The sequence below is a fragment of the Pygocentrus nattereri genome, chromosome 16 (assembly GCF_015220715.1).
Source record: "Pygocentrus nattereri isolate fPygNat1 chromosome 16, fPygNat1.pri, whole genome shotgun sequence".
Lineage (NCBI taxonomy): Eukaryota > Metazoa > Chordata > Actinopteri > Characiformes > Serrasalmidae > Pygocentrus > Pygocentrus nattereri.
Window position 1 is genome coordinate 21513867 of NC_051226.1, and position 27563 is coordinate 21541429.

A 27563-nucleotide genomic window follows, 5' to 3' on the forward strand; every position below is an offset into this window, starting at 1 on the left:
CTGTTCATTAATTATATAATCATATACTTTGATTAGAAATTTCGAGTGTGTAATTCTACACAGGGAGCTTATGAATGGTACAAAGACAATGCTATCCAGTTCATTACTTCCTCACGGAACCATGCATGCTCAGCATGATGTTCACCATTAAAGCTTCAAAATCCCAAAATATTTAAACATCTGTTCCTGTTTTGGGTGCAACATTTGATAAACTATTCAGATTTATGTCTTGTGGGCTACATATTGAGGTGTGTCAGTAGAGCTGAAATAATCCTGAAATTATGACCAGTAAATGCAGACACTTTACACAAAGGTTTGCAGTTAACTGTTTATTATTTTCTATACTGTTATTATGCTAGTCTCAACATACATAATGGACTAATGACAGATCAATCAGAGCATAAGGACATACATGTTGGATTTTTTTTTCAGTGCCAGAAATGTATTAAATTGCTGAAAGCATAGTGATACTGTTTAAGCACATGGTCTTGTACTCTGAAGCTGAGTATGGCTTAATTAAAAATAAAAACAAATTTAAATTTAAATGTAGAACCACCCAGATGTTTAGATGAACTGCATCCCGCTTCTGTAAACAAGATGACACAATTAGGCTATATTCTGTTGGCACTGACCCAAGCACACACAGTATTACATTATCATAAATACAAGAATATAATTCCAAGTGTAATGAAGACTCCAGCATTTCAGAATATTCTAATACATTACTCTAGAAAGTAAACATTTCAATATCATAGTAATCTAGGATTCACTTTCCTTTCTTATTCGTTAACAATTCGTTGAAATAATTTTTCAAATAGAAAAGTTTCATGAAACTTGTGAAGCTTCTGTATGTACTTGAAAGCTATGGGTCTGTGAGATCTTTATTGAGTAGCACTGCTTATAGAAATGTGCCTTGCATGTGCTGGGTCTTCTGGGGCCAGTGCATTGTAAAACGCCATCTTAAGATCATTTGTTAAAGTGCAAGCGTTTCCCGAAACCCTTCGTACGTAACATTGTACGTTATCTTACTCATTACTTAATAAGCCAGTGAAGCTGGTCATTAATCTCAAATTGCTTCATAAATCAGCTCTGGCCTGCTCTAGTCTTCTAGCCTAGACAGGAGCTGAATTTCACATGACCTTGCACCTTTCCATTGTCCAGCACTGCTTTCCAATAACATTTCAATTGTATATAAACCATTTGTTTTCTTGTTTTCATATAAGCAGATATTGAAGTGTGACTGAGCATGTATGCATTTTTGCCCATGCTTCAAACAGCAGACTTGGTGTGCAGTTTATAAAGGTGTAAAAGTATTGTTATCACTGTTTTAATTATAATACTGCAGAGCTTTTTATGTCGACAGTGTAGTTATTTTAGATGTAATATCTTCAGAATTGTCACCCAAAGTGGGACACATTTTATTTAATTATTGATAGACTGATACTGACCTTTTTGAAGAAATTGGATATCAGCCAGTCATAAACATTTGATACCATCACTCATCCCTGATTGCTCTTCACTCGAAGGGCGTTATTACATAAAAACACTGTGTTTTTATTAACAGAGCAGAAAGATAATATATGTAACAGTATGATCGCATTACAGGTGAACTTCTTGGTTCAAAGAAATGAAATTTGCAAGAGTGAAACTTGCCATGATTGTTTCTCTATGCTGTGCAACTTTTCCCTGTATCAGCTTTATGAGCACATAAACTGTTTATGTTTGTGTTATTATCAATTTAAGATAGGCTAGAATGTTATAGTAAAATCAAATTTGAATAATGAATGAAATGAATAATAAGAGTGCCTCATTTTAAAAATCCTCAGTTTAAATGTCAGCTAACAAGAATGGAAGCATGACTCATGCTGACTAATAATTTAGAGGTAAAAAGTTTTGAAGAGTAAACTCACTTTCTTTGAACGTTTAGATTTTACAACTGCACTGAAAAGTTTAGAGTGCAATTATAATTACTGTTTATTTATTTTGTTTATGTTGCATTATATAGAAACTTATTAATAACAAAGTTTATTATAATATATAATAATTGTGTTTTTTATGGAATTTTCTTATGTGTTCATTTTTTTACTCTTTTGTACTAGTTACAGTCTTATGTTAGACAAATACAGCGAGATATACAGAATAAAAAAATAATAAAAAAAAGAACTGATGTCAGATCAGTGCTCAGTATCAGCCAAGAGTTCAGGTATTGAAATAGGTATCAGAAGAGATTAAACTGGGATCAGTGCATCTCTATTGAAAACTTTCCACTAAATTCACTAAATCCACAAAAAGTTCAGCAACTGCAGACACTTCAAAATGCTTTTGCTAAACTAAGTCCAGCATTTTCCACATCTGCATGACAAAGTGACTGGTTAATCCTGAAGATTATCAGTATTAGGAAATTCAGCCCTGATAATGTGGAAGCCTTTGATTTCAGAGAGCTCTGTTCAGAATTGTATGTTGTCTGTTGTAAATGAAAAGGAAACACATTACCTATTCACAGAGTGCAGCAGCCGTCTCACCTCGCCTTGTGTTAAGTGAAATCCATTTTCTTCAGAGGCCATAGCTAGGCAAAGTTTGCACTTACCATCCATATAGAATGTAGTTTAGTATGTAGTATTCAAATTGGGTTTCTGTTTAAATCTCACTCTTTACAAGTATCAGGGAATCAGTAAATACAATTTCTTCATTTTACCTAAATCTGATTTTAATAATAAGTAAATACCTTTTCCGCTGAAATGCCAGCAGTTAACAAGATAAGCTTTTTCAGATATCTGCAGTGGAGCAGAATGCTGTTTGAATTGCTTTGGAAGTTCCAAATTTTAGCATAACAATTGTGTTTTCTCTCCTGTGGCTTTGCATTCAGGCTGATTGCTTTACAGTACAGTGCAGCAGCGTCAATCATATACAAGCTAAGCGTGCCAGGAATAGTCTAGTCCCAGATTCAGAAACTGTGGAATTCAGTCACATTAAAATATCTAGAATGCAGTTAGTTTTCTGTTCTGAGTGTGCATGTGTGTTTTAAAGCTAGTGACTTCTGAATGTCAGTATTCAGTTGTATGCAAAAGTTTGCACTCCGCTGGTCAGATTAGTTGTTTTGTTGCTTTTCTAAGTGAAAAAAGTTCACACATGGAGAAAATCTCTGCACATTGCTGAATTTAACATGCTGAAAATAAATAAATATATACACACATAAATAAATGAAACAAAACATTAAATGTGGCCTATGGAAAAGTTAAAGACTGAATTCAGCAGAAATGTGCTGTGTTGTTTTTTCTCTCTAAAGGATGTGTTACCTCATTTTCTCTTAGAAAATCAACAAAGCAACTAATTTAACCAGGAATGTTCAAACTGTGGCATACGGCGAAGCTTGGGGAGCATATTGGCAATATAGATTTTTTGTTCACCTTTCTTTTCTAGGTTCTGTTTGTGCATAATTGGCTCTAAAGTACAATGGTTTTAATGAAGTGTATTACAAACAAAGCTTTAAGAAAACCATAAAGATGTACTGTTTAAAGCACTTTATACTGAATTGGTCTTTTTGTGCTCCTATTATATATTAGCCCTGGGTGTGTACTGTTTAATACTGTTGTGCACCAAAATTATAAACTATATTTGCCATCATTTCATGCTTCATTTTGAATATAGAAGTTCTGTTGATATGACCAAATAAAATAAAACTCGGTTCATCTTTGAGCTTCAGTGTTACAAGCAAATGAGATTAACTCTTCTGGCCACAATTTTTTTAAATTTCTGTATATGTGAATAGGTAATGTGTTCAGAGTGATATGCTGTGAAATGGTTTATTGTAGAGAATTTTACCCACTCTGATACTGAAGGCAAATCAGATATAAGATATAGCTGTTTTGTTTATAGTTCATAACTACCTGTGAATGTTACGATGTGACTGAAGCCCAGACGCTCGCGGATGAAAGGTTACACTATTTATTCGATTGGCTAGCAGCCAAAGAAACAAAAAGGGGCAGAACACAACGGAGTAGTCAAAGTACAGTCCAAAAGTTCCCGATAACAAATCCACACAATCAGCAAAAGTACCAAAAGCGAGAGGCAACAGACGTAGTCGAAAAACACGATTCTAAACGGTCATAAATCACGGTAAGACAAGCAATAACAAGAAGGAATTCGCTCAGTAAGTTTCAAAGAAAACAATACCTCGCACTGACTGATTGTCAGAGCCGGGCTTAAATGCTCAGCTCTAATGAGGCACAGGTGACATTCCTCAAAAGTCTGGGGATTGTGAGCGCTGATAGGTGCGCGTGCAGAGTCACATGATCTCCCAGGGTGTTCTGGGAGTTGGAGTTCGCTCGACGAGCTGAATGCGTGACAGTGAACCTGCATGTCCAAAGAAAACAAGTATATCCAAAACAATAACTTCACAGGAGCAGACAAAAATGTAATGGAAAGAGTTTTTATTCTGGAAAATGTCTATTGACCCAATCAACATGAAATTTACTCACAATGTAAAGGACAGTTGCTGAGCTCAAACGATGCAGAATAGTAAAAATCGTAAAAATGGAGATAAACGTTTTTCATTTCACAGCAATGATATGTTTTTTGAGGGACTATTTTGCCTAACGCTCTGCTTGTACCTTTTCAGTTTGAGTAGATTTAAAAGTATGAGTGTGTTAAGCCAAAATCGAACATTAAGCCACTATAAACAGGGGCTGTTACAGCTTTTCAGACTCTTCAGATATGGAGCATTTTACATCAAACCACTCTCGATGACTATTCATGTCTTTACCAAATAACTGCAGAAACTCTTAATTCTACTTGACGTCTCCTCCTTACCCAGTCAAAGGTGACATTTATGCTAATTATTGCAATATACTTACTCACTTACACTACAGCTAGAGAATAGTAAAAATTACATAAATACAGTATAAGAGTACTTAATACAGTATAATACAGTATTATATCATTTTATTTTTCTTTTTTCATTTTTAATTCTGAAGACTATTACTTGCAAATTATAGATGCACTTATTTCTTTAAACCAGAAGATGTAGAAATATTTTGCTATTTAATCTGATCTTTGAATTCATGTTTTTAAAAGTTTTTAAAAATACTTTTGTGAATAATGTAATCTTTAGCAGCTTGAAATATTTTGACAAGTTCTCTAAAGGTGACATTCAGATATGTCAGGGAATGATAATTAAACAGAGAGAATTCAGTGCTTATTTAGTTCACACGGCATGACCTTCATCAGTGCCGCTGAGGTTTTCAAAACAAAAATCGCCTCTTCTTATCTCTTAGTACAACAACAGGATGAGAGATGTGTTTAAGTATTCATACTTGCAGCAGATCTCGCCCCTTTTTCTTGACCATATTTATTTGTAGTTTATGCAGCATAGCCTTATTTGATGAGTAACTGTTTACCATAATATTTCATATAAAACCCTTATATTATAAATCTTTTGAGAGAATACTTAGAAGTTGTTTTTTTTTCAAGCTTCTCATGCCAGCAGACAGTTAATTAAGCAAAGCCTGCTTCTCATTCTCCGGGGTATATTTAATATATGAAAGAAAGCCCTGATTTATGGGAAACTTTGATATTTAGATTAATCACACTTTTCATGATTGTCCAAACCTTGATACGTGCAGTACCTTAGTGATTTTAGAAATTGTAACAATAGCCAAGCTATAAAATCACCATGACTTTAAAATATGCCATTCATGATAGTAAAAGATAATATTTTATTACAGTAGGGACTAGGCTGAGAGTATCACTAAGCATATGTGAAGTATGAGGAATAAGTCCTTGCAGATGCTGAATAATCAGAGGATCATTCCTAATTTACCTTTAATCCTCTAAAAGTTGTATATTTCATATTATTATTCTAACGGTGTAAACTCAGTACTGAATGAGTCCTTAGTACTTATTAATTGATACAATCACTTAGGTGAATTTTTTTTCTTTAGTGCATCTTTTAAAGACATCACATGAGCAATAGATCATGTGTTGCTCAGTATGGTGGTCCTACAGACTGCAGGACAGAAATGCTCTCCGTCAGTTCAGGCTGAGCAGCCTATTGTTTTCTAATCCTTTGCAGTACTGTTGTCACAGAAAGCTGTGATATGGCTAACCATTCACAATGTTTCTTTTTTGTGATCAACCTTTTCTTGCATTTTACAAAAGTGTGGTGAAGGTAGAGGGGTACACAAAGGCATGATCTGTTTGGAAACTTGAGTTCTTGAATAGAGTCATATAAATTCTTCCATATTATCTGCTATACAGATAATATAATAAAAGTAAATTACGGTACTGCGCAAAAGTCAGAGTCAGTGTTGTGTAAAAGTCTGTCTTTTCACTTACTTAATTCCCAGTCAAAACAGCCATTAAGTACAAGTTACTCCTTTTTCAGTATCTGAAAAAGCAGGAAAGGCTTTTCTCCTTTTAGAAAATCCTACCTTTTCTCAGTAACAGCTTTTGGCAGCTACACATCCTTTAGGATTTTTTTCAGATCTGATGCAACAGTGAAGCTTAATTTTCTGTAATGAAAGCTTTAAGTATTGGTGGTCTACAAGATCTTGCATCATTGTAAGAGGCCCTCTCTATCTCTTTCTTAACTCCAATTCTGGAAACTCCTGTTTTACCATTTATTTACCTTGTGCTTTCCCTTTCCTTATGCGAGTGAATGATCTTATATTGAATCTCCTCAGTAACATCTCCTGCATATAATGGCCATTTTGACTGGAAATTAGGTGAATGAGGGGTGGACTTTTGCACAGTCCTCTTTTTAGTCAAAATAATTCTTAAATTAAGTCACATTATTGATTCACCCAGTGTTTCTTAATCCTACCCCTGGTAACACACAGCACTGCCTGGATTCAAGCATTCCAAGTGAGGAAAATTCAGTTTTCTGTGATATGGGCCCTTTAATCCTGCACTTGGCATCCCATAGCACAGTTTCAACTATTCCCTGGCCAAACAAACCTGACCCAGCTCAAGAAGGGCTCCATAGTCAGTTGATGTGCTGCATCAGGTGTGTTGATCCAGAGAATAGTTCAAACTATGCGGTGTTGTGGGATGCCAGGAGCAGGATTAAAGGGCCCATATCACAGAATTTCCCTCGCGTAAAAGTATTTGATGTAGTGTATAAACACTGTTAAAGTTTCAAAACGTGCCATCAACTCCCCAAGTCTATATATGGGAAAAAAGCTTTTTGCTTTGAATGAATTGTTTTGATGATGTCATAAAATCATATTTTGTTTACATACATCAATCTTAAACATGCAGTAACAAAAGCATCCTGTTTACTTTTAATGGATGAAGAAAGATTAGGAAAATGGTCACATGAAAATGAATTATTCTTTTTTTGCTACATAAAAGAAAAATGTAGGATAAAGGCCCTTTAACAAATGCAGCCGTATGTTCAGCCCTACATAAGTACTGCTTAGGTCCACCCAGTATACCTTTTGTATTCTTGAGTGTCTTAAAGGGCTCATGTCCTACATTTCTCTTATGACATTTGTATAGGTTTATTTACAGAATAACCTTACTTACTCATTTTTACTGGCCTTTCTTTTTAAACAGGCTGTGTTTGTTGTTTTGTTATTATTTGCAGATGACCCCTGTTATGGCTGGCTGTATTGTGCTTCATGCAAAGAAACAGTTGAGGCTGAAAGACTCATTATTATTTCAGCGTCAGTAGGCTAAACTGCTGTAGATTCAAGAAGTAAATATATGTAAAAGTGTTGGTTTTTATGACATTGCAAAACAAATATTTCAAAATGGGTTTTTGCAGCTGGCTTTCCACATATGGATGGTGTAGACTGGGGAGTGAATGGTATGTTTTGAATGTTTACATACTACATGTGTTTTTTTTTTTCAAATGCATGAGAAACATTTAATCTTTGGTGATATGGTCCCTTTAATAAAACCCCCGTCAACTCTACAGCTTGTCTTTTATATCAGTGTCTGGCTCAGATAGAAGTGAATGGAGAGGGTCTGAGGTGTGTCAGGATTGCTATGACAAGCATGATGTTAAATATATAGAAATGGCTTGTAGGTATGTGTGTTGAGGGAGCAGAGTGCAGCTGTAAGTCTGTTATCCACCGTATCGTCCTGCGTTAACTGCAAGTGACTGTGACCTGGTCTATCTAGTCTGCAGACCTGTGTGCTGGTGTAATTGGTATGCATTGATGTTCTCCTGTGTGTCTGCCTTTCCCACAGTATTAGTGAGAACAGTGTGATGGCCCCTACTCCAGTCACATGTCATCCACACCGAGGTGATTTAGGCAGCTAGCTGCGAACATTTGTCCGTAAGCTGTGCCCCTTTTCCAGCTCCTCTCTCTCTCACTCTGCTTCTTAACATTCTCTCTTCTCCTTTCTCTCTCTCTCTCTCTCTCTCTCTCTCTCTCTCTCTCTCTCCCTCTCTCTCTCTGTCTATCTCTTTTCTTATCTTTCTCCACTTCCCCACTACCTGTGCTCAGTTCTCCTGCACAACACTTTGCTCCCAGCTCCTGGAAAGTAACGCTCTCTTAGCGTGCTAATACTACCGATGCATTATTCATATGTTGTTTCTTTTCTCCCAGCTATTTCTGGTGCTTTTGCACTCTGGTAAAAAAGGAAAAAAAACCCTAACAAGGAAATCACCAGAGATTTGAATAGTATCTTGAATGTTTGATCGCTCAGTTTTCCTTTGAACACTGCTGAAAAAAAGCAGTTTCACTTGTGTCACCCAGACATATGAATAAATTGTATTATAGACACAAATCAAGATAGTGGCATAATGAATGTAATTCTGACACATTTGCTGCTGCGTTTAGGATGCATTTGCAGGCTGCTTCTCAGGGTAGTGTAAGAGAAGTATTATTACTCTCTAATTAGTGCAGATGAGTGTCCAAGGCCAAAAAATGACATGAGAAGAATATTTCACAAATCTCTCTCTCTCTCGGTCTGTCTCTGCCTTGTTCTGTTTCTATATCACTCTCTTCTTCACCCTTTTTAATTAAATCCTTAAAAAAAGGATCAGTGCAGACAGCACTAAGCAGAGCTGTCCTAGGGCCATTGCAGGTCCTCTGCTCTTTAGACGCAGAGGGGAGGGGGATCCACCCAAGCTCTTGCAGAGCCTGAAACTGATCTCATACGCTCCCTGCTCTGCCTGCAGACCCATGCAGCTCCCTTGGCAAATACCTGATTGACGTGTTAACACAGCGTAGTCTGCTGAAAGTCAGCTTCAAATATGGGCCCAGTCCAATCATAAGCCTTGCCTTCACACTGAGTACCGATTTAAGATTGTAGTCCCTAATGCATTAAAACATTACTTTTCAACTCCAGTCCTGGGAGTTTGCTGTTTTACATGCTTGAAAACATTGGATATTATTCACAAAGGGCTTAGTGATCATATAATGGGTTGAATTAGGTGCGTTCAGACAGGAAAAGGTGTGCAGTTCAGGTGGGTCAGGCACCAGGCGACATCCAAAATGTTTAGTTCTACTAAAATTTACCTTGCAGAAAGTTACTGTGAAGTGGTTATGAATATGCTACCTGATGCCTGAGACATTGTTTTATGGTAATTTTGAAATAAGACTATGGCCTTAAATGACTTTTTTAATCCATTCATGATGAAGTACATGCAGGTGTTGTAGGGCAAAGTGTATTTTTCTGTATTTCCCACCATCACCATTGCATATTAAAACTCAAAAGACAATGTATCTGATTGTATTGAATGGTGAATGAAGTGACTGTACTTGAACTGTAGACATTATGATGTCTGGTTCCTTTTGGATTCATTGTATAAAATACAAATAGATAAGTTTCTCTGTAGTGCACCATTTCACATCAAACCTCTGTGAATGACGTTATTTACAATTGAATAATGGAGAAAAATTTCCACTTCAAATATTTTAAATATATATATATATATATGCTCCCTTGTTTACCGTTTTTCCAGTAAAGCTTTTTGGAATGTTGTTGTTGGTTAATGTCTAGTTAACTGTATTTTCATTGATTAATATATTTTTTTTCTCTGATTACTGGAATACTTGCCAAAATAATCGGTAGATTACTTGGTTACTCACAAAATCAGTGGTGACATCCCTATTGTGGAAGAAAAGAGGTTTAGATGAACATGCCTGTTTGCGGGCGGGCACTAGGGCTGTTGAGCAGGCACTCATGTCTGCGTGCAGTAAAATGCTGAAATATTGTCGGTTGTCATATCACTTGGCAAACTGGGGGGAAAGAAAAAGACAAAAAAATTGCCTGGTCGGTATGCAGAGAATTAGCGGATGGACAGATGAAAGAAAGACAGAGGGCGGCTGCCCACCAATCAAGCTGCATATCTTTCTCTCTCTCTCTCTCTCTCTCTCTCTCTCAGTAAACAGTCTGAGTCAGTAGCGGAGCAGCTAGCTCCATTACCCCGGCTCTGTCTCCGGGCTCCTGCTGCCACATTTAGATTGTGTCTTTTATCATTCCAAATTGACATTTATGCTTTTACTCGTATTGTTTTTCCAAGGTTCCCACCGCTCATGTTGAGCAATTTATTTTAATCCCTGTCATGGCGGGGCCCTGTAGCCTAGCGGAGCTCAGCGACGGTAATTTCAGCATTGCCATGCACCAGCAACGGCGAGCCGCCCCGCAAAAGCTGTAGTGCTGCCTCTCTCCCCTCCGTCCCGCCTCAGCCTCCCCACCAGTAATTGCTTTTAGCCTTTTCTCTCCCTCTTAGCTTTGCGGTTTCTCCCTCTCTCGCTCTGTCTCTTTCCTTTTTCTTTTTGCTTTTCTTTTCCTGACACGGATCTTTGACAGCTAAGGAGAGTGAGAAGAAAGCACAATTCAATTCCTAGATTATTACCAACAGCATATTTTAATGTCCAGTTGTCTGGAAGTAACAGAAGCTGGAGAGGCCTTTCCTTGTGATTATAACACATTTGAGGCAGGCTGTTTTTTTCTGTTATTACTGTACACGTTGGCTTGTTGTCTCTGGTTCAGCAGGACAGAGGAGCAGGATGGAAGTTTGTTTTTTTTCCCCTCTGCAACGGTGTGCCTGCAATTTATTTATTGATTTGCCTTTAATGTAAACATGTCTCTTTGTTATCACGGTGATGAAAAGCGGCTGCTGGAGTCGGAAGTGACAGTCTGGGTGAATAGACCTTTTTCCATGCCAGTGTCGTGCCTCTCCCTCCTTGTGTTACTTGCTGAGTATTTTGTCTGCTACTGCAGTTTGTTCACTGAATCAAAACTCAATTATTCATAAACACTGTTAAATGGTGGGGAACGGAAAGCTCGGGAGAAAGAAACACGGGTTTGTGAAAAGAGTGGGAGAGAAAGGGAGAGAGGCTGGTGGAGATAAATGAATGTTGGTGGCAGAAGACGGAATGGCTTCACAGCTGTTTCATGTTCCAATAAAATGGATATCATAAAGCCTGTGATGCAAGCGGAAATGTCAGAAAGAGAGCAGGCTTTGACTGCAGCACAGAGCCTTATTGGAGCTTTGCAAAGCCTCAATGTCTTGAAAGAACTGAACCCGGATGCAAATTTAAGCTCTGTTTGAGGTTTCTGTGAGGACTGTTCAAAAAACTTTACTCATAATGCTCCTGGAGAGGAACTTAGTTATGTACAGTATATTGAATTCACTTTAGAAAAATAGGGCTCCTCTATTTTTGTCTTAGACATTTGGATTTGAATGAATAATTACTTGGCTTCCATTTCATTTTTAGAGATGGATATATATTTTTAAATGGGACAATTGAAGGTATATTTTTTAGAACAGGACAGGGAGAGTCCTTTTGAGTCTCATTGTTATTCTCTCAGATTATAGAATGTAAAATTGATATGTGAGATGTATTTGATAATATATTTGTACTTCATTTAGGAAGGTTTTTTTTTTTAAATATAGCTACATTCATGGAATGTGGTCTCTTTTGTTTAATGGTGGCTTTGAGGGTGAATTCTCTGCTGTGTGCCAGCTTATGAAAGCAGTTCCAGAACGGAAAGCTATTTTTTGTCAAAGCAACATTCATGATTATTTCAGCCCTCTGCTTCTCTCTGGACAGTAGCCAGGTCTTTTTTGACAGCTTTTTGTTCTTGTTGAGAAAACAAACGATATTTTCAAAAATGGTCTTGATTGTTGCTGATTTTGAATGTGGAAGTAGTAGTCCAGCGTTTGCCTTGAGCCAGCCTGTTCTTGGGTTGCCATTTTGTGGACGATCCACATGAATAATATTCCTAAGCTCATTTGGCTGCAGTGTAATTTGTCTTGGTTGTCTTATTATCTATTTGCATGGAATGCGTAAATTTGACATTGTCCAAAAATGTAAATAATTCAGTATTAACTCATATGTGTGTGTATTGTTTCTGAAATGGTCAATTTAGTTTAGCTGAAGCATTTTTCCATGGTCTGTATGATAACACATATTATCTATAGAAATCAGAACAGCCTCATTTTTTCAGCAGAGTAATGGTGCTCATTCAGGTTCAAAAATGTTTCTCTCCTTGTTTTCCAGCCCTTATTCTCAGCATTGTTTGGGTAAGTGTGAGAAGGTTGAATATGTTCACTTTGTACTTTAAGGTCACCCCACCTTGTGCATCTATTCTTTTGTGCTTGGCTAAGTCAGTGTGTCCACTGCCCAAATAGAGTTAAAGAGCGAGTGGCTCCTGGTCGGACAAGCGATTACTCCTGCTCTCCCCCATACGGCCGACCTCGTTCGCTGCTCTTTCCTCTTTTTCCACCTTCACCCCCAACCCATCCACCACCTCCTCACCCAGCAGGAAATATACATTATATCAAGGGCTTCTTTGTAGCTGAGCTTGGCATGACGTGGCACAATAATAACAGTAGTCCCCTGTAATCTCTACATTACTGTACTGACTTTGGCCCCCCTCCCATGCAGAGTGCTGTGAGCTCTGCAGCGTATTATGTAAAAGCGCAGGAGCGGCCCTATTGTCTCCTTCTGCCTTGTTCGTTTCACACTGAGGCTCCTGGCGTGTTCAGCTTCTGACTGAAAAGAAAGAGAGTCCCACTTTCTCTCTTTTTGTGCGCCTTGGTGTTTCTATTGAAGGCTACTGGCACACAAGGCTATTCAGAGGTCCCTTCAGCGGCTGTCGCTTCGATTTCGGGCTTCGACGGCAAGTCCGAGGGTGAAAAACAAAAGAGGACGCTTCGAATCTGGGCTAAGGATATCACAGGACATTAAAACTGCAAGTGCTACAGTGCTCACACAATGCTTTTGTGCTAGAAGGAGGGGGATTCGAGACTGGCCCAGGGTCAGCTTTGATGGACACGTCGCTGGCCTATAATCCAGTGTTCTCGCCTCATTGTTAGGAGTCTGAGTTCCTCCAGAGTTCCTCTCTCATCCTCAGAGCAGAGAGAGAGCTTTGTGGCTTCGTTGTGTTTGTTGCGAGGCTGTTTTTGGCCTTCTCTGGCACACCGTGCAAGGGGAGATTACACGGCCCAGGCCCTCAGACCGTAGCCGATCTCCTCTCGGCCCCAATCCCCCTTTCATCTCTCCACCCCTTTTTCTTTTCACAGGATAGGAGAGGGCTTTGAATCCCTCGCCTATGCCCTCTTCATAGAGCCCACGGACCTGTGTTGGGAAAATGGCCTTGGATGAATTTAAATTTGTTTGACTCTGCCCAAACATTGGAGGAAAAGGCAGTTTATGCATGGACTGATTGTAGAACGTGTGAACCGTGCCAGTGTTATCATTTATTGTGTTTCCTTTGAGATGCTGGACCTTCTGTTGAAGCAAACAAAGACAGGTGGAACAAAAGTTAAGAATACATTTCAGGCTTTGTTGTAGTCACTGTGGATAATTGAACTTTAGTAGTAAACCACATGGATTATAGAGGTGTCAAGTAAGCCTCCAAGCATTGTTAAATAGAGTATTCTCATAGGTATTGTTGGGGTAGAAAAATTTCTCTCTCTTTGGCCTGTATAGAATTGAATGTATGTATGTTTAGATTGCTTCTTTGCAGTCTCATTGTCTGTTTAGAATCTTATTATGTGCTTAGAATGCCTGTTTGGAATTTCATTGTCTGGTTGTGTGGTTAACAGGACTTTCATTGCAATCTAAAGACTTAGAAAACATGAACATAATTTATTTACATGTTACAAAACCTAAACATGTTTTTCAGTCAATTTATATGTGTATGAATGTGGATGAATAAAATAGCTCATATAGTTGTGTATTTTAATGTGAATTGATATTTAATATATTATTTCTCAGTCAATTTATATGTGTATTTGAATACCTGAAGTACTTGCATAAATATTTTATACATACACACACACACACACACACAGACACACAGACACTTCAAACTATTTTTTAAATATACCTAGTATACATAGTACATTTAGAATATAATTCTAAATATATGTAGAATTGTTTGATAAAAGCACAATGCGTTGTTATTTAAAATGAAAAAAAATTGTACAAAATCTGCATTTGGCAATATAATAAGATCTCTTTATGTCGAAAATAGGGCTAAGAAGTGACATGCAAAACTTAAATAATGCAAGTTTTTTGGTTTTCTGAGATTTTTGGTTCTGAGGGTAGAAAAAAGCAGATTTTGAATCTGCCTCAAAACTGCAGTAGCCAGCGAGATCTCCGAAAACCTGCACCAAATGAAGGAAATGAACATCTAGTGTGATGCTAGTCAGAGAAAAGCTCAACAGCACATAGAAAACCTTTTAAGTGATTTATGGCATGATGATGTTATTAGGCAAGCTATGCTAAATCAAAGCTGGCTAAAAAAAATATTACTGAAAAATAATTATAATACTGAAAAATTATTAATGGGTCCAAAATCAATCATTTCTGCTTGCGGTGTTCATCTTAAAGACACATTGGGTTTTTAACATTTTTACATAAAAAAAAATGTTTTTCCTTATTTATTATTTTTATTTTCCAATGTTTTTTAACATTTCATATATTTTTCTGTTCTTCATTGGACACATTTTTTTATTTGTCGTGCATGAATGGTGGATTAGAGGTTAAATATACTGGATTTAGGAAACATCAGACACCTTTTTATTTCTTCTTTCAACTATTTCTTCTTTCAACTCAAGGTTTTTCTCTTTTATCTGTGCAGATCTCATTTCACAGTGTTCAGCCTCCTCTTCATTCCTAAACTTCTGACATTTCACATGTCCCGTTTTTCCATTGCACCATTCACACTATATCAAAAATCCAAAAGGAAAGCTAAAGAAATTACCTTGACACAGCTCATCAAGCTGCCGTAAAAGCTGCACAGTATTAGGTGCTGAACCTGTGCTTCCAAAAGCTTCGCAGAAACAGCCTCATGTTTTGTACACGTAGAGGTGCAGTAATTGAGGCCTTTCTTTTCCTCGCTCACTTAACTCTGTCTCATGCACTCTCCCTTTCTCTCAGGTCCATCCAGCCATCACAGTCAGTTGGCTCCGCGACCCCCTCTTCCCCCTCCGCACAACCACCACCAGTCTTCGGCTAATTCGCTGAACCGCAGCACCCATGCCAGTCGCCGGAACCCCCAGAGCCACACACCTATCTCAGCCCCTGCTGACGGCCCTTCCACCCCAGAGTCCGTGCAGCTCCAGGACAGCTGGGCTCTCAACAGCAGCGTGCCGCTCGAGACCCGGTGAGTTCAGGACCCACATCCCTCTCACTCACTCCTGGGAGCCAAAAACTATTGTTAATGTCTTGGCTAACAAACACCGCATAATGACTCATCTTTAAGTACATTGCCAGACTGTCACTGTGAATGACAATTTGTTCTTAATTTGTTTTTAATTGACCAATCCGGCTAGATTGAAAATGATTTGAAAAAAAAACAACTGTGCTCCCTTGATACATCATTCAGTACAGACAATATGAGAACATAACAGTTTTGTTTTGTTTTGTTTTGTTTTATTTTTAATCATCATCAGCTGCAAATCATTAGTCCAGAAATGAACAGTTAAAAACTGTCTGGAATAAATTCATATATGAGTCTTCATTTAACTGTTCTAGGACTAAGCCTTTTATTCACTTCCTTTAAACTCAGTTCCTGCATTTTATATCTGGTTTATTTTGGAGATAATATTTGAACAGATAATCTAAAAAAAAATATTGAAATTTTAGAGGTGAGCTGAATGCTACATATGTAATTGCCACAGAATACAATGTCTATACACTCATCATCATTGGTTTGATTTTTGTGCATTACCCTTCTATAATAAGCCATCTCAGAAGACACGTAACATTGGAAAATATGACATTTTTAATTACATTAAAAATATAATCAGGGAAGCAATCAAGGAAAAATATTAATAAGAGAAATGGTTAGTGGTTTTGAAACATAAGGTACATGCCCCTAATAATACCTTATAATCCCACCTGCAATTTTAGTGTATAATTTCTATGGAAAAATCATTGAAAAGTCACCATGAAAATGTTGCTTTAGTATGTGGTCCGTATGTGGTTAATAATACTAGCAAAATATAGAGATTAATGAAAAAATTAATACCTGTAAGACTTTAAATGTGTAAAGCTGTCCTCATATACATCAACAGAACATCAAAGTCCTTATATACATCAACAGAACATTCCAGTTTTTATTCAGTATTTTTATTACATTTTTTTTATTATAAACAAACGATTATTTCTGTAATTTTTTATGATTAGCAGTTTTGGCTTACTGTATGTGCTATAATACTATACTGTAATAGATAAACCTTACAGACAATGCTAAATCCTCTTCTGGAATTTTTTTTTAAATATTCAATGTGATTGTATGTTATTTTCCTTCTAATCCGGTCATTCAGTGAGATTTCTAAATGTATGGATTTTTTTTAAATTACAAGTTTTTACAGTCCTTCTTGATACTGCAGGCCTTAACAAGCTCACTCACCCATTTCTGTTGGTTTTGTCACTAGAGCTTGAATGGAAGCTTTCTGGAATCGACTTTTTAAATTTGGAAGTGCATTGAAATGGAAGATTTTTACAACTTTTTTTTTCCATTCTGCATGTCCTTTGCTCTTCAGTTACCAGTGTACAACAAATGTACATCAACACGCTCAGTAAGGTAGAACAGTGATTAAAGTTTTATGAAGAATCCAAACTTAAATAAAAGAATGTCTGAGCTTAAATGATAAATAACTCAAGCAGGTTTAAAAGCTGTCAGGGGCTCATTTAAGCCCAGTTCAGACTGTGCATCTTTCCTGTGCTTTATTTTAAATTTTTCACATAAATTATATTCAGCTATCATTATTATCTTTATCTTGAAAGAGAAATAAATTTTTTATGTATTTCATAATAAGATATCATTAAAAACCAATACCTCAAAAGTCATTAGGGGCTTTTCACCTTTATATTTTTTTAAAGCTTGATGCTTGAATTTTTTTCTTCAAATATTTTCTTAGCTCTAAAGTTGATATGTAGAAAAAATATTTTGTGCATGTTTATTGATAATTTTATGTATGAAATATTCAAGATAATAAACAGAAATTTCCTTTGGTCCATATATTCTATAGCTTTACATGGAGCTAATTATTTTTAACAAAGTTATAAAGAATCCAAATTTATTTTTAAATAAAAATGACACGTGATAAAAAACAAACAAAAAAAATTGAATACTGTTATATGTTTGTCCAAAGTAGCATCACATGATCTTATCAATTTAGACCATAGTGATAATAAAATGCTCATTAGATTCACAAAATGATGGTAGCTTTTGCTGAATATGAGAGTAGGTATAGGTATAAGTCAACATGTTAACAGTGCTTAGCTATTCCAGTGCCTTCATGATTTTAGAAAAATTGCTCTTACATCTAATGCAAAATGCATGTAGAGAGTAGTCAGACATATTTTTGGTGGACCTCCTTGCTTTTACGTTCAGGGCTAGTAGAGGCTGTGACCGCGCTACCTTCTCTCTGTGTAACTGTTTATTGTAGTTAGGAAATGTACAATCATAAACGGGCATTGGTAGAATTTTGCTTTTATACTTCAGTTTGTGTTCAAATCATAGACACATATTCTTCTTAAAGTACAGGTTAATGATAGATTTGGCTCAAAGATTTTGTCATAAATCACATACAAAATGTCAAATGGTGTTTATATTAAGGTCATTGTTTTAATGAAGGTGCTCTGCAAAAATGTCTGAACAGCAGTTCTATTTTCAGTTTGCACAAATGAAGTTGAATGTGTGCGCTTTTAACTTCTTGAAACATGTTGATGGTACAGCTTCACTGGATGCTCTGAGGAGAATGAGTAATTTTTAAACCTCTCCTTGAGGAAGGCCTGCATTTGCAGCTACCATTGAATACTTGGTTTGGCTACTCAGTCCTTCACTAAATTAAATCAGGTGTGCTGCTGATGGAATCTAACAAACTCCGGATGTGTAGCAAGTAATCAGGAACCAAACCTATGTTCTTCTAACTGTATCCTTCAAGCCAAGAAGATGATAGCTTTTTAAAAACAGATAAATAGCCTTAAAATAGCTTTAAAATTTCTCTGCTGAAGTCTTTAGCTTATGCAATTGTATGGTTTTCCATAGTTGAGACTATTGAGTTATAAATATTTAAGAACTTAAATTAATAGCAGAGTTCTCAGTATTCAAAAGGCAGCACACAGGTTATTTCTTTTGAAGAAACATACAAGCTTTGATGTTAGTAGTGGTATCCTGGAGCCTACAAAAGCATGGTAGAGAACGTGCTAGGTTTTAAAATTACTTCCTCGTGTGGCAACCTAGGAGCAAAGTGCAGATTGAAGCTTTCTAGGATTGTAAGTATAGCAGGTAATGTTGTTGGATGGAAGCAGAGCCAATTGAGTAAGATCCCCTTTATTTCTAGATAATGTACTGCACCCACTGCACTCCAAATTTTGCACTCCAAAGAGTGCCACTTGTTGTTTGAGATATCTTTAAACCCTCATGAGTTTCTAATGCTATATGGTGAATTCTAGAAGACCTCTAAGGACATGTCATTGTTTATTAGATGCTGTCATGCCCAAATAAGGAACTTAGGCCACACAAACCAGTAAGATGAAGTAACGTGGTAGTTAAGTTGCTTTGACAGTAGTAGCCTATGGTTTGAGTAGCTAGTGTTGTCATGTAATAGTTTAGCATAGCATGTTTTTTTGGCATGTATTTTTTTACATGAGGGATACATTTAAAACACATTTTTCATTCCAAGATGCACTCCAAACACTGAAGTGCATTAATTCATTTTTATTTTAACACACACTTTACAAATACTTCCTGTTAAAATCACTGAAATATTTTAGTCGGAATGGTACTGCTTCTTTTCACTTTTTAAAAATATTTTTCACATATTATATATTTTTACTGCAAATCCAGAGAAGATTTTATACAAATCAACAATGAATTTGATCAAATTAAATTAAATCACATCTGCCCGCACAGCACAGTGCGAGTGTACCCAGCCATGCCACACAGACACACACCCAGGGTTACCCTGTAAACACACACATTCTCACCATGGATTCCATCATTGTCTGTCTCTACTGAACATGAACAAACACACACACACACCCCTACCAGCAACACACAGGCATTCAACCAACAATCTGTCACCCGTGGACACAGTCAGCATGTTATCACACGCACACACACCTTTACACATGATACAAACAGAGCTCTATCACTCTCTCTTTTGTGGTGAGTTTTCTGCTTTTTTGTTTGCTGGGCTGCTCCTCCTCTCCTGCAGGGCTGGAGGTCACTCCCCTCTGCTCCTCCATCACACCCTCTACATGCCACATGCACTATTCATGAGTCTTTCTCTCTCTCTTTCTCTCTATCTCTTTCTCTCTCTGTCTATCTCTTTCTCTCTCTCTTTTTCTCTGATGTTTTATTCAGTATGTGCTCTGATACAGGACATAGCCCAGTCCCTCTCCTCCACCCTGCACACACACAGCTGTGTATCTGCAACCCTGTCGACACAAACCTTCTCACCATGGGATCCATCACTGTACACACACAAGCACGCACACTCCACACTCACCACAGAATCCATCACTATCACTCACCACCCAGCCCCACACTCCCTCGCTCTCTCACTTTTCTTCTGCCTGTGTAAAATATTTTGACACTCACTCTCAGATGGAGGAGGAGTCTGAAAAATAGGTCATGCTATGGCAGGCATGTAAAATAGGGCTGAAACACTGAAATGCTGCGGCCTGCGAGGAGGGGTTCACTCTTTCCGTTCTTTCTTTCTTTTTTTCTTTTTCTGTCTTTAAGAGTGTTGGCAATGATTTCGGGACCGGGCCATATGGTGACAGATTGGAACCAAAAAAATATGAAATGTGCAGCTGTCATAAGAGATGGAGCATCTCACTCACTCAAGTTTGGAAGGGCAGAGGAGGCCCATGTGGTAGGAGTGTGTGTTTAGGGACAAAAGTTGTTTATGTTTATTATTATAATTATTATTATTATTATTGCTGCTACTACTACTACTATTGTATTGTATGATAACAGAGTTTTCTGCAAGTTCTTTGAATAGTACCTTGGACAGTTCCACCCTTGTAGCACAGGCAACATTACTGGGCAAAAGTCAGAGACCACTCTTTTATTTCTTTTCGTTTCTGGTCAAAGGAGCCAAGTTACTCATTTTTCAATATCAGAAAAAAGCAGAAAAACAAATTTTCTAAAAATAACACAGATTCCCAAGGACTATCAAATCATGTTTATTGTCACATCACAGTTACAGGTGGAAAGTGAGTGAAAATCTTAGGTGCGTAGCCCCTTTATAGAATTTCAATACAAAAAATATATAAATATCTAAGAAGAAAAGAAATGGAGGTGGTGTTTGTCCATGGAGATGATGATACATCAGCACTACTGGCTGTTCAGCAGCCTGATGGCCCATGAGAAGAAACTGTCTCGGAACCGGCTGGTTCTGGATTTTATGCTTCTGTACCTCCTTCCGCTCAGCAGCTGTGAGAACAAACAGTGGCTTGGGAGGGTGGAGTCCTTTAGAATCCTCTTGGGCTTCCTTAGGCAGCGGCTGGTGTATAAATCCAAAAGGTTTGGGAGCTGGACCCCGGTGATATGCTGGGCTGTCCGCATCACCCTCTGTAGAGCTTTCCGTTCAATGGCAGTGCAGTTTGCATATCAGGAGATGATGGAGCCTGGTAGAATGTTCTCTACAGTACATGTGTAGAATGTTCTGAGGATGCAGGGTACATATAATTATCAAATCTATATTTAATTTTGTTTTTACTGTTATCAGCTAAACAGTATTTAAAGCTTTTATATTTGAGAGAGAGGATAAAATCACACAGGTTTTCCTGTCCATCCTTCTAGTATGAGAAGTCAGCACTGTGGGTCTGAAAGCATGTAGAAAATGCAATCTAAGACAGAAAAATACCCCTAAAAAGTTTTCCAAAAAAATGTAATCTTGGAATTCCATGCAACTAGTTGCATATTGTGAGAGTACAGCATGATTTCCATGCAAATTGACAATTTCAGGAGGAAATTTAAAAACATTTATGTGCAAAAAAAAGTGTTTTTTAAAAAAGTTATAGTAGTTTGCTATGTAAAGTCATCTGTGCTGTTTACATTTGCATGTTGGCACCATTTTTATTATCTTTATATACATTTTCCAACTGTCAGTATAGTTCTGTATTTGTGTAAACCTTTGAAAAATACAACAAAAAAAAATACAACCATAATGCAAAAATTATGGTTGTATTTGATGTCTCATTCATTCTCTCCTGACATTTATGGATCCCAAAAGATCCCAAAATCTCTGCTCTCTGTAAAATTCATCAAGACAAAAGCACATCAAGAGAGTAAAACATGATTAGTTTTGCTGCGTAGATCACAATAACAGCAGGCTAACGAATAAGCAAATGTAAACACAGGCACAAACAGCTGTTTTTGAAGTTGTTACTACTTGTTAAGCCAGCTGGTTACAGAGTCTTTTTCAGTTGTCCTGTTAACCATTTTCTGTTTTGTTTTCCTTGTTGTGCATTTGTGGGCTGGAGGTTAGGGAACTGGCCCTGTGACCGGAAGGTTGCCGATTCAATCCCCAGTGCCGACAGTCCATGACTGAGGTGTCCTTGAGCAAGACACCTAACCCCCAATTGCTCCCTGGGCACCGTGTATAGGGCTGCCCACCGCTCCGGCAGCGTGTGCTCACTGCCCCCTAGTTTGTCTGTATTCACTAGTGTGTATGTGATGTTTCACTTCACGGATGGGTTAAATGCGGAGGTGGAATTTCCTAATTTGTGGGATTAATAAAGTATCACTTAATTTATTAATCTGGTGGAATCATTTGAACTTTTCACCTTCGACCGGATCACAAGGTGCATTATTGCCATTTTGATGGATTGTTATAAAACATGCTTTACGAAGCTGAGGCAGTTGCATCTGTTGCAGCTGAGTATAAAACGTGTTGCAGGATGCTTTAGATTATGTAACTAAAGTGAAATTTAGTTTCATCTTTAGTTTCAAGCAAGTGAAGTCTACACTAGTCAAGTGCCATTATGTACTTACAATTTTAAATACATGTAAGTTATATACTAAATAATTTTATCGTTTGGTTTAAGTTGTGGATTAACAGGGCTGATTCTGCACTTCTGTTTTTTTTCCAAGGCAAGAAGTTGCAAAAATCTCAGATTTTTAAATAAAGACTTTTCTTTCTGAATGTGCAACAGTAACTGCTCATTAGATTCAAATCAAAGTTGAATATCTCCTGTTATACTTGCGAACACTAATGTGGTATTGATCAAAAGTTTACAGTTTTAAATAGAATTACTGCTTGTTTCAGTGAGCTCCAACTGATACCACTCAAAAGAATCATATCAAATTACACCATGCTTTCTTTACTGCCGGTGATAACTGGAAGTTCCTAGGGTTAAATAGCATTCTCACCATGCCTCAGCACTTCAAAGTCCTGCACTCAGCAGGCAGATTAGAATGGCTTCGGTTGGGGCATATGGACTTGACCTCCACACCTTCCACTCTTGTATTGCTTTGTCTGTCAGATGACCTTGTCTAGGATAAAGTGCAAGCCCAGCAGTTCTAAGAGCAGTTGTGTCCATTAATACCACTGGGTGTTTACCAAGGCAATTTAGTGCAGCCTTCAAAAGCACAAGGCGCTGTTTCACCAGGGGCGGAAAGGATGACTTCTGACCTCCTCTGTGACTTGCTGTCTATCATAGTGTTGTTGAGAGAAATGGATACATGTGTGTGCACAAACACACATACATAGGCACTGAAACCTGCAATATCAGCCAAAAGTTTGGACACAACTATTCATAGAAGTGTTTTCTTTACTTGCAATATTTTCCACATGTTAACATAATAGTATAGACATAAGAACTGTTGAGCAGTGTATGAAATCATGCAATAGTACATGATTTATATTAAACTCAGATTTACAAGACCACAAGGACATAATGAAAATTAATCAATTTTTTTAGTAAAATCATCTGACTGGCCTTTGACCAAGTTGAAACCTCTTCCAACTACAGTTTGAGGAATTGAAGGGATGTAAAAAAAGATTGGATTACAATCGATACGATGTGACCTTTTAACTCACATTAACTTTCTGTAAACAACACTATGTGGCAAATACTGGTGCTGCTGTTTCTACATAATGGTGGTGATTGTTTAAACGCACAAGTGAACTGCATGCAGAGAAAAAAACTGCATAAGGGCTCTGGTTGTGATCTCATATGACTAATACACTTCAAGCGAAATCAATCTACCATAGAAAAATTGAAACGTGAGCGATTTACTGCATGTCGAGATCAAATGTATAATGCTTCCTGTTTATGTCAGGTAATGTTTACTGATTGGCTGCGAAGAGTTAGAACATCATTCTGTGCCACAGTGTTTGATCTACGATCACTTTACGCACTACTAGTTGAGATGTACCGTAAGTGTCTGTGGTGTAACTGAAATTCTGTGTCCCTAGTTTTAAACTAACTACTCTCAATCAAGGCTTAGAATGGACCCAACTTACAATCGAATTCTGACAGACATACCCTTTTATATGTATTAAAAATATTTTTAATGTAAGTAAAGTGCTTTCAAGACATAAAAATTTGTCTTTTTTCAATAAAGTGAGTTGGAGTCTAGGGTTAAAGGCAATGCATGGGTTTAGGCTTTACAAAATCATCAAAATAATCAGTAAATTACTAAATTATTGATATAATTGATAGTGATAGCCCTAAATTAATGTCATTAAGTTTTTGGAAAATCTTGAGCAAATGATTAAAATAATTACATACAATTAATCAAATAATTTATTTGTTGTTTATTATTGTTCATTATAATTGTCCTATTTTCACAATTTAACAAAAAGATTTTTTTCATTTTGTCATTTTTTAGGGATCAGCGAGCCATTTGAGATTCAGCCTTAGGATTTTGAGAAGTATGAACTTATAGATGTTTAATTCTGCCCATTAAAGGACTGTTTTGTTGCTATTTTTAGCATTTTATTTACTTGTTGTATGTTAAAGAATGTTAAGTGCACTTAAACTTGAATCATTACATGGATTTGTTTAACTGTAACACATGAAGTGACTATTATCTGCTTTTGCCAAAAAACAGAATTTAAATAATGAAAAATAAATATTAAACTACAGTTTGATTGATATTACCTGGATTGCACTCAATTATTTTCATAATGTGAATGCAGAGTTCACATGAGCCTGATCATGAATATCACATGAATGCTGGATGAATGTGAGAATAGGATGAACATAGCTTCAAATTTTATCACAGAAATATAGCAAGAGCAACAGTGGCTGCATGTTCCAGCTCTCCCCTGAAGGTAGGCCTCTTACTCTCATATTGCGTCTTGTTTGGAGGGAAACTGAAGCTTTCCACTTTGCTGTACTTTTGTTAGTTTACCAGTCTTGGCATTGCAGTAGCTGGAAATCACTTTGGTTTATCAGAAGAGACATGAATTGAACTTCTTGCCATTGGAAAGCTGTATTTGAGTGAGCATGCTACAGTCACATAATCAGTCACAGCAGCATCAAACTAGGAAAATGCATTAACACTACTAAAAATATTAGTGGCGTTAATCATTTACTGCATTTTTCACTTTTCACACCACTATGAAAAACATACATTTCATGAGATGTGTCCAATCCTTTGGCCTGGCACTGTACATACACTTACATTCTTAAATATACTTTCTGAAATGAACTGAAAGGTACAGCTACTGTACTGAGTCAGTGGCAAGCCCTTGTATTATTTCCATCTACTTATTTTTCACCATCCTTTAAAAATGCAGATTTTCGGTCTTATTTCGGTCTCACCGTGCATGTAAAATTCCCCTGGCTCTGAAAGGTGGAAAAGAGTATTATTCTCCTCCACCATCTCTCCTCAGGGACATCACTCCTTCCTCAAACACTCCACCTCTCCCTCTCTCGCATGGCACGCAAATGAGCACGTGCCTTAATAACCCAGTGTCGAAGTGCAGAGTGAAAAGAGCCCCAGCACTGGGAATTCTCTCCTGCTCCGTATCCTCAGATTCAGGGCCTGGAGCCTGCACTTCCACTGGCTCTATATTTATCCAGGAAGAAGCGGGGGGCTAAGGGAGAGGCAGCCCAATTAGAGGTGGTTTGTTGGGGCTAAAACTCCTGCAGTGCCTCAGAGCTGAAGCTAACTACACTGATCTGCCCACAGTGAAGGGACATGAGAGAGAGTAGCTCCATTAGTGACTGGACAAGGCCATGTGTAGATGCTTGGCTTTTATTGTTTTTCTTTCTGCCTTTCATACTTTCTTTCATACTAACTGTGCTCATCACACACAGTCACTATCTCTCTTTTTGTTTCTCTTTCTGTTAGTCAGTATGCTTTCCCTATTTCTCTCTGTTTTCTCTCTTGCTTCTCTCTTTCTCTCTCTCTCTGTCTCTCTGTCTTGGTCTCATCTTATTCTGTTTTTTCTCATTTTCTCTTCTTTCTCCTGTCTGATTTCCCTCTCTCTCTCTCTCTCTCTCTCTCTCTCGCTCTCTCTCTTCTTTGTCTTTCTTTCTCTCTCTAGTCACTAATGGAGCTTCTCTTTCTCTGTCTTTGTCTCTTCTCTCCTTTCTTTGCTCACCTTTGCACAATTTTTTATTTCTCTTTCTTTTTCTCTTTTGTTTTTAGTTCTGTGTCGCTCCCTCTCTCCCTGTCACTCTCTCCCTCTCATTCTCTCTATGTCTCTTCTTTTCTTGGTTATTTACAAATTTTTGCACCCATTTTTCCTTTTTTTTCTTTTTGCCTTTTAGTCCTGTCATTCTCTCTCTCTCACACACACACACACACACACACACACACACACACACATATATATATATATATATGTATATATATATATATATATATATATATATATATATATATATATATTGCTTACCTTTCTCTTTTTTCTTTTTCCCTTTTTTCCTTTTTTAGTACTCTCATTCTCTCTCCATCTCTCTCTCTCTCTCTCTCTCTCTCTCTCTTTCCCTCACCTTTCCTCTATTCCTCCATCACTTAATTTTTCTGTCTCCATTTTCCCCTTTGGACATGTTTAAGACCCCACTGTAGTACCTCTCACTCCTTCTTCAAATGGATTGTGAATGCTCTAATAGGCTTGCGCAGGAGAGAAAGGGAAAAGAAAGAAATGCTACTGCATTCTCCTTCTGTATCCCTATCAGTGTTAAGATGCTATCCCTCTTAGCTAGCAGCAGAGCAGCATAATGAATGAACTCGATTTAAGAGTGGTTGTGATTATGCTTTCTCACAAGGGGTTTATAGTGTACAATATGACTAAGCTGAGCAGTTTATACTGAGCATATATATTTAAAGAGAGTGTTTAGGGCCCAGTGTGCACTTCTGTAGGCTGTGTTTAGGACCCATTGTGTAATCGTAAAGAATTTCATATAAAACTCAGTGGAGCTGATGGTTCTGTCTCAATAGGTGCAGTCTAGTGCTTTAGTTCACAGGCTGAATAATATGGAGGCATGTTGTGGCTTTTCTTGAGCAGAATCACTGGTGGTATTGCTCTTACACACACTTAACTGGTGGTAGTGAGCTGAGAGAGAGAAGTGGAAATTGCTTGTTTGCCTATATGTATCTGTTAAGGGTGGCTGTGTGCAGTACAGACATTTCATAGCCGCGCTTAAGTATAGACTTGTATAATACACTTTCAGAGATACTGTTCAAAATCTGAATGTAAGCTAACAAAGAAACCGTTTTAGCTGTGTGAAGGTTTCTGTGATGTTTAGGGCTGTTACAGCTACTTGATTGAACTTGATTACTTGATTAAAAATAGTGATTAAAATTAATCTTCTGGATGAATCTGCAGTGATTGGTTGGTAGTTTGCATGATTATAATGCATATTTTAAATGATTCTACTGCTGTATTCTACAGTAAGCTGATAGACACACTCATTATACGTTTTCCTCCCACAAAGATTTTATATGTTGTTTTAATGAAGTCTTAAAAGCTCTGTTAGCCTTTTCAGACACACTTTATTTTGATGGTCCCCTATAGATGATCTGCAGATACTTTAATTATTCACAAAGGTCTGGTGATACTGAGTTTATTAAGAACAACATTAGGGTAAGAGGTAGGAGAAGGTGTAGGTGTAGGTTTTGGTTGAAGTTAAGTTTAGAGGTAAGATTAGATGCATAAAATC

The 27563-nt window shown here is 37.3% G+C and overlaps 1 protein-coding gene across 9 annotated transcripts in view; it reads left to right on the plus strand.

Moving 5' to 3' along the window:
- The window catches only part of si:ch211-12m10.1 (teneurin-2), a 365065-nt gene that overhangs the window by 261211 nt on the left and 76291 nt on the right, over positions 1-27563 (plus strand). For all 9 annotated transcript variants that reach the window (XM_037545815.1, XM_037545813.1, XM_037545814.1 and 6 more), the window contains one exon: positions 15354-15579. In XM_037545815.1, coding sequence (XP_037401712.1) covers positions 15354-15579 — 226 coding nt within the window. The remainder of the gene's footprint in view (positions 1-15353; positions 15580-27563) is intronic.